This window comes from Haematobia irritans, chromosome 2 (genome assembly GCF_050003625.1).
Source record: "Haematobia irritans isolate KBUSLIRL chromosome 2, ASM5000362v1, whole genome shotgun sequence".
NCBI lineage: Eukaryota > Metazoa > Arthropoda > Insecta > Diptera > Muscidae > Haematobia > Haematobia irritans.
The window spans coordinates 230,831,684-230,840,571 of record NC_134398.1 but is presented as its reverse complement, the minus strand read 5'-3'; the positions used below and the strand labels follow the sequence as shown (position 1 = coordinate 230,840,571).

Genomic DNA, 8,888 nt, shown 5'->3' with positions numbered 1-8,888 from the left:
TAGATCCCAGTCAAGAAGATTGCTTAAATTACGGTAAGTGGCCCAGGAAGTTGGAAATGTACATAGCTCTTGGTTTTTTATTGTTTTTGGATTTTTTTTGTTACAAATGTACAATTTCAAGCCTATTAATTGGTTTCCTTCTGTTCTCGTTGCAGTTTAAACAAAGATCCTGTCAGCTGTCCCGGATCACGCACTGGTAACTCCGGAAACAATCTAGAACTTCGTGTACTTACCTTGATTCAATACGTTCCGTGAACTTCAACCTCCCTCCAGGTGTCCACATATTTAGGAAAATTCCCTTTCCCAATCCTTCAAAAAACATCCAAAGCAACTTCATCCCAGTTTCACCAAAGTAGTCTACAAAAAAAAACAAAAACCAACAGAATGGTCTACACAAATCGTACAGAGAAATGCATTTCCTCCCAAGACAATACTGTAGAGAAATCAGGTTCTAAATTCCAGACTCCCAGTGTTTCTAGTTATAGCAGCAACAGTTCCAGTGGTAGCACATCCAAGTACGCCAATAATAACGCTTGGTCTAAAAGTGCTTCGGATGCTGACAAGTGGAAGTACAACAACATGGTGCGTGACAGTCGTGACAAATTCAATAGCATGCATTTTAATTAGATTAGTCTCTCCAACTACCTCATATGGTTGTCTACGATTGTTCTACCCACCCATATTGTATTTAGGCTAAAAATTGTCATCATCCACCACTTAGATTAATTAAGTGACGTAGTTATTATCCGTTAATTGTTTTGTTTGTATATTAACACAATACCATTCATCACTCCATGATTCCCACTTACAACTTAGTATTATTTGAAGAAATTTTTGTTATGATTTTGTCAAATTTTTCTTGTAGTTATATCCCCTTGTTATGGTTTTCCAATAAAAAAAGTGTTGAAATGTAGAAAGTGTCATTTTTATTTGCAATTTGAGATTATTACACATTTTTGTGGCTTTGGGGTTTTACGTCTTAACTGAATACGATTTCTGGAATAAATTACTAAGAAGTGCAACAATTATGACGGAAAGCAAATTGGATTGCGTGGACGAGAATTTAAAGAGATTCTTATAAAAAATTTGCACAATTTAATATATATTTAATCACTTTGGCAACGTCGATAAGAATAAAATTTTTCGTTTTCATTTGTGAGAGCTCTGAGGTATACAAAGTTATACATACTGCTGACAAAAATATTTCCGCAAGCAAAACTATTTCATTTTTCTTTAAAGACCAATGTAATGTTTATGTTTTTATTTATTCTTTTTATTGGGATTGGTTTGGTTTTTGGTGTTTCGTCGACTTTTTATTTGATTTTTTCAGCAGGGGTTTATTGACAAATCTATTGAAGATAATAACTTTATATATTTTGCCTTTTATACCCTCCACCATAGGATGGGGGGTATATTAACTTTGTCATTCCGTTTGTAACACATCGAAATATTGCTCTAAGACCCCATAAAGTATATATATTCTGGGTCGTGGTGAAATTCTGAGTCGATCTGAGCATGTCCGTCCGTCCGTCCGTCCGTCTATTGAAATCACGCTAACTTCCGAACGAAACAAGCTATCGACTTGAAACTTGGCACAAGTAGTTGTTATTGATGTAGGTCGGATGGTATTGCAAATGGGCCATATCGGTCCACTTTTACGTATAGCCCCCATATAAACGGACCGCCAAATTTGGCTTGCAGAGCCTATAAGAGCAGCTTTTTTCATCCGATCCGGCTGAAATTTGGTACATGGTGTTGGTATATGGTCTCTAACACTCATGCAAAAATTGGTCCATATCGGTCAATAATTATATATTGTCCCCATATAAACCGATCCCCCAATTTGGCTTGTTGAGCCTCAAAGAGAAGCAAATTTCGTCCGATCCGGCTGAAATTTGGCACATGGTGTTGGTATATGGTCCACATCCAAGCAAAAATTGGTCCACATCGGTCCATAATTATATATAGCCCCCATATAAACCTATCCCCAGAGAACTCCGGAGCCACTTGGAGGAGAAAAAATTCATCCGATCCGGTTCAAATGTGCAACGTGGTGTTAGTATATGGCCGCTAATAACCATGCCAAAATTGGTCCGTATCGGTCTATAGTTATATATAGCCGATCCCCAATCACACAAAAATTGGTCCATATCGGTTCATAATCATGTTTGCCATTCGAGTCAAAAATAATCAAATAGCAAAATTTTATTTCTATAGAAAATTTTGTCAAAATTTTTTTCCTATAGAAAATTTTGTCAAATTTTATTTCTATAGAAAATTTTGGCAAAATGTTATTTCTATAGAAAATGTTGTCAATATTTTAATTCTATACATTCTGTATTCTGTCAAAATTTTAAATCTTTTGAAAATTTTGTCAAAATGTTATTTCTATACAAAATTTTGTTAAAATCGTATTTCTATAGAAATTTTTTCCAAATTTTACTTCTATAGAAAATGTTGTTAAAATTTTATTTCTATAGAAAGTTTTGTCAAACTTAATTATATACGTATTTACCCAAGTAATTCGATTGTGGATGACAGTATTCAGTAGAAGTTTCTACGCAATCCATGGTGGAGGGTACATAAGCTTCGGCCTGGCCGTATATACTTGTTAATACATAATTCACTTTCAAATTTGACTTTAGCATACTAGGAAACCAATTTGAATTTATTCGATGTTTGCTGAGTACTTCTTCATGTGCTATCCAAGTCCTTTAAAAATGTGTTAACGACAACTTAAATTTAAAAATTTAGACTCGATTTCAAGTAGCATTTGAAGAGAGAAGCTCAGCACCAGTGTTACCGTTGTGCGACTTTAGTTGCATTTTGCAACCTTTCTGACGTCATGCGCGATATATAAAGGACGTATCAACTTATCATATATCCCAGGAAAGTGGAGGGAAACAAAAGTCGTTTTCATACCTAAAGCGGGAAAAGCCTCTCACTCGAGGGCGAAGGATTTCCGACCAATCAGCTTATCCTCATTCCTACTTAAGACTCTAGAGAGGATCATAGATATTTATCTTAGAACTAGCATCGATTTAAGTTTGTTCTCGAAACGACAGCATGCATACTCGAAGGGCAGGTCTACTGAGACCGCATTACATAAACTAGTCAGCTTTATTGAAAGCTCATTATCTGTCAAAGAATACACAATCGTGGCTTTTCTAGGCATCGAAGGGGCGTTCAATAATGTCTATCCGAGCTCGATATTAAATGGACTGACAACTCTGAATGTTGATCCATGTATACTTAGGCTGTTAGACGGCACTTCTAATGAAGAGACGTATTTCAGCCACACTAGGACAAGCAAACATACAAAGGTATGTGAACAGAGGCACTCCCCAAGGTGGAGTTCTATCACCTCTTCTTTGGAATGTTGCTATAAATAACCTTCTGGTTACCCTAGAAAAAGAAAGGATAAAAGTGGTGGTATACGCAGATGATGTGGCTCTAGCAGTCAGGGGAAAATTCCCATCAACAGTTAGAGATATTATACAGAGAGCCCTCCGGATGACTGAGAAATGGGCGAAAGATAACGGTCTTGGGGTAAATCCTGCAAAGACAGAACTAGTCATGTAATGCAAAGATCGCAAAACTCCCACGGTTAGACCCATTTCCTTAGGGGGTATTGAAATTCCCTTTGGTGAGTGTGCAAAATACCTTGGCGTTATTTTGGACAGGAAGCTGAACTTTAAGCTTAATATTGAAGAAAGGGCGACAAAGGGCAACAGCAGCTTTGTACTCGTGCAAAAAGGCAATAGGAAAAAAGTGGGGACTAAAACCAATAATTGTGCATTGGCTATACATGGCAGTGGTTAGATCTATAATTCTATATGGTGTTGTAGTCTGGTGGCCGGCACTTCACCAGCCAACAAGTTAAGACAAAGTTCAGCGTATGGCATGTTTGTGTATCTCAGGCACATTCAGCAAGACAGGCACATTCATGCTGCATCTATTGCCTTTCGACATTTTGGCCAAACAGTCAGCTGCAACAACGGCTGTGCGGTTGCGCGAGTTATCGCTGTGGTCGGAAAAAAGTTACGTCACAGTTCGGTCCTCAAAATAATGCCAGATGTGCCTAACGTAGTGGATTACACTTTAGCGAGTCCACTTTTCGACAAAAAGTTTGAGACTCTAATCCCCAACAGTGAAGCGTGGTGAACACAGACCCCGGGGAATAAAGGATATATAGATTTCTACACTGATGGGTCCAAATTGGATGGACAATTGGGTTTCGGAGTATATTCTAATGATCTGGAACTTCGAATAGCGAAAAGATTACCTAATCACTGTTGTGTTTTTCAGGCTGAAATATTAGCAATAAGAGAGGTGGCGAATTGGCTGAGAAGCAATGTTCCAAAAAATATGGGCATTAATATATACTCAGACAGTCAACTTGCAATAAAATCCTTGGACTCTGTGTTCCTCAACTCGAAAACGGCCATCGACTGCCGCAAATCTCTCAATGAGATGGCTGCACGGATGAAAAAGACTATTTTTCATATGTTTTGCTATAAACATTATATGTTTGGAACACAAATTTTTAAACACAATATTTTTGAGTGCAAGCATATAATGTTCATAAACTAGCATAACATGTTTGGGACATATATGTTAATATGTTAGAACATATTATGTTTGGGACATAAAATGTTTGTAAATATAATATGCTTGGATGCAAACATATATTAATTTAGAAATAGCCTATAAACATATATGTGTTTAGTAGCTTGGAGCGCTATTTAACAGGGAGCGATATTGAATTAAGTTGGTGGTTGTTGCTTGTTATTACAAAATTAACATTTTATTTTTCCTTGGGCAATTGATCAGCTACTTCTTTGATCCTTACAAACTGTGTGGTCCGCTGTTCGAATCCCCGTCCGGCAAAAAGTAAAATTAAAATAAAAAAAAATCATAAAATTGAATAATTTCTTCTACAATGTTTGTATTACAGAAAAAGGTGCTAAGAACTAAAAAATCTCGTGGAAGTGAGAAAGATGTCGGAGAATATATAATTGAGCAGAAACAAAATTTTGAGCATTCAGGTCGAAAACCTATGTTGTTAGCACCTATATTACCTGTTTATTTTCATAATTCATTATGATTGTAAATATATAAATAAATAAATAAAATTTTGAGCACAATATTGTTTGGGAGAATTTTTTTTAAGTATATAATATTTTTGGGTGCAAAATGCTTCCAAACATATTATATGGTCACATAATAACATATTGTTTTTTGGAAGACAACATTATTGCATTATGGATGCAAAAATACAAAATGTTTGGAACTTAGACTACCCAAACATATATTGTTTAGACCAATATGCTTTCAAACATATTATATATTGGTAGAGATCAAACATATAAATGTTTGGGCAATACCCAAAAATATATATGCTTGAAGCAAATATGTTTGGGAGTATATGTTACAGAAGCGATTTTTGTGAGGGTGTGAGCAGTACAATATTCACCTAATATGGGTGCCTGGCCATAGGAACATACCGGGGAACTGCGAAGCCGATGAGTTGGCAAGGCTAGGGACTACCTTACATATTCCAGGGGAACTAGAATCTATTGGTATGCCCCTGGCTACCTGCAAGCTCAAGCTGCGTGAGAAGGCTGTTATGATGGTAAATGTTCGATGGGAGAATTGCAAGGGCTGTAACGACACCAAGCAAATATGTCCCCATTTAAACTTAAACCGCACACTATATATGCTAGTTTTCTCGAGACGTCAGATATCACTCCTGATATCTGCTATAACGAGTCGCTGCCCGATAGGCGATTTTGCAAAAACTATAGGCGCGAAGTATAATGACTATTGTATGAGCTGCCATGATTCGGAGGAAAAGGAATCAATTAAACACCTCTTGTGTGAGTGTCCTGCATTTTGTGTAAAGCACAAACAAATTTTAGGAGCATATACACGCAAAGAAAAAAAAACGTTTGGAAAACGTGTACCGAAAACGTTTTTCTTTTGTTAGAGTTTTTTGAATTGCTTCGAAAAGTATACACTTTTATCACCAAAAAAATTCGTTTATTACACAATTTTTATTTTTTCAATAAAAAGAGTTATTTTTGAACCAACAACACAGCCCATTTCGTTTATATCAAACACTGTTCTTTTCTGACTTTAGGTCTTTAATAAGACACATTTTACAGTTCATAGTAAAAATTTAATATAGTAGAATGTAATGTATAAATTTTTTTCGGAATCTTCCGACCATATCTGGAAAAAAAAAACTTTGATCGAAGCATGCAAGTCCGACGTAGCAACCACTGCTCCACGGTCCCAAACTAAATGTATTTTTCTGTCAAATAAACTTTGTTTAATCGGCTCGTGGGCGCCGCAAGCTATGCTATATTAATATAACTTATATGGATAATTAGCTTTTGATGACAATAACAGCTACGTAGCTCAGTGGATAGTGTGCTGCCTTACAAATTGCATGGTCCGCGGTTCGATTCTCAGTCCAGGCGAAAGGTAAAAAAAAATTAAAAATTTATAAAATCGTATAATTTCTTCTACATTGTTTGTATTACAGAAAAAGGTGCTAAGAACTAAAAAACTTCGTGGAAGTGAGAAAGATGTGAGGGAAAATGCAATTAGCCAGAAAAAAATTTTTTGAGTTAGTCTTTATGAAATTGCTTTTACATCCTGGAAAAGAATAAACGTTTATCACAAAAAGTATATACTTTTCTTCCAAATACACTTCCTTTCAACGAAAAGCAAATGAGAAACGAACTTTGTTTGTCTAAAATTTCGTTTGGGAGGATAGAATTATTTTTTTGCGTGTAGCTTCAGATTGCTGGCGGATTTGGAAAACGTTAACTTAAGCAGTCTGCTAATGTTTTTGGAACAATCTGGTTGGTTCAACAAAGAAAAATAATCAAGAAGGTTCAGCGGTTAAAACTAGAAGTGCCCATATGGGATAGGTACTTTTAGTTAAATGTGGTATCACAATGGACTGAATAGTCTAAGTGAGCCTGAATCTTAATCGGGCTGCCACTTTAACCTAACCTAACCTGACGTCATGCGACTTTTTGTGCGAATTTCTTAAAATATGCAAAAAAAAAAAAAAAAAAAAGCACAAAACGGAAGTGCTTACATTTTAAACAATTTTTAAAAGTGGGTATTTATCGCCGTGCGCCTTACGCGAACCCACTGTTGTGCAACTTGTATACAAAGGGTCATGGATTCAACCCCAGTTTCGACCAAAGAGCAAAATGTGTTTCTGCGGTGGATGCTGAATATTTCAAAGCTTCTCGAAGTATGTTACTTCACCGCAATGTGAGACGCCAGAACTCAGCTATAAAAAAGAGGTCACTTTTCAATGACAAGTTGTCATTGAGCTAAACAAAGAAGCACTCATTACTAAAAGAGATGTAAACCACGTATGGTATCACAATGGACATCTAAGCTACGATACCTAACCTACACGGTGTAGCTCCTCTAGCCCCATTCGAGTACCCACTAATTTTAGATAATTATCACAAATTTTTACTGGAGACGTTCGTTTACTCCAATAAGCCAGCAAAAGTGAGCCAGAGTGAAATCAAATTTGACATTTGAGAAATAGAGAAGTTGCAAGTTTTTGCTTGGAATTTTTTTCCCAGTAAAATCTTGCAAGAGTTCGCAATAAACAAATAATACGTGTAATATAATTAACAGAGTCAAATAGAAGTGTAGTATAAAACATAAATATTTTTGTTATTTTAATTGGCTGATGGTAATTTGGCACTGAATGGCGTTCTCGTACATTTCTACTAATTATAGGAAGGAGAAAAAAAAAACAATTTTTACTTTATTGGAAGTTTACGTTTTACTGGATTTTATGATACAATAAGTTGTTAAAATATCTCTGTATGTTAAAGGGACTGTTCCTTTATTGTTTTTGTGTTGATTTGTAGAACATTTTTTTTTTGTAATAAAAAGACCTCACAAAAGTATGCTACTTTTTTATTATTATGCTACTTTTTTGTGCAACCTTTTTTTGAGCACAAAAAGCGCGGTATAAACAGAAAAAGTTAATTGTTTTGGAACTTCCATGTCTGTTATGAACCCATGTTAAATTTTGTTTCGATCTGGCAACTCCTTCATATAGAAACAGATGTTCAAAAAAGAAGCATCCGCAATTTTTTTACAATGGAAAAATTAGAAATGCGTGCTGTCATCAAATATTTACATAAAAAAGGTTTATCGGAACAAGAAATTCATAATGAAAAGGTGAATGTGTTAGGTGAAAGTGCTCCTTCATATGCAACAGTAAAATATTGGGTTGCTGAATTTAAACGTGGTCGTACAAGCATTGAAGATGAACCACGTAGTGGACGTCCAAAAACAGCAACAACAACAGAAATTGTAGCCAAAGTGCATAATATGGTATTAAATGATCGACGAATAAAAGTGCGTGAAATTGCTAATAAAGGGTGATTCTTTTGAGGTTAGGATTTTCATGCATTAGTATTTGACAGATCACGTGGGATTTCAGACATGGTGTCAAAGAGAAAGATGCTCAGTATGCTTTGACATTTCACCATGAATAGACTTACTAACGAGCCACAACGTCGAATTTTCAGTGAATGGGCCCTAGAAAAGTTGGCAGAAAATCCGATTTTTTATCGACAAATTTTGTTCAGCGATGAGGCTCATTTCTGGTTGAATGGCTACGTAAATAAGCAAAATTGCCGCATTTGGAGTGAAGAGCAACCAGAAGCCGTTCAGGAACTGCCCATGCATCCCGAAAAATGCACTGTTTGGTGTGGTTTGTACGCTGGTGGAATCATTGGACCGTATTTTTTCAAAGATGCTGTTGGACGCAACGTTACGGTGAATGGCGATCGCTATCGTTCGATGCTAACAAACTTTTTGTCGCCAAAAAT

At 36.0% G+C, this 8,888-nt stretch overlaps 1 protein-coding gene across 1 annotated transcript; it reads left to right on the top strand.

Moving 5' to 3' along the window:
• Positions 1–244: 244 nt before the first annotated feature.
• LOC142227338 (uncharacterized) lies at positions 245–917 on the top strand. Its single transcript, XM_075297811.1, has one exon. The coding sequence runs from the start codon at positions 385–387 to the stop codon at positions 625–627; it is 243 nt and encodes an 80-aa protein (XP_075153926.1). The 5' UTR covers positions 245–384; the 3' UTR covers positions 628–917.
• Positions 918–8,888: the final 7,971 nt, after the last annotated feature.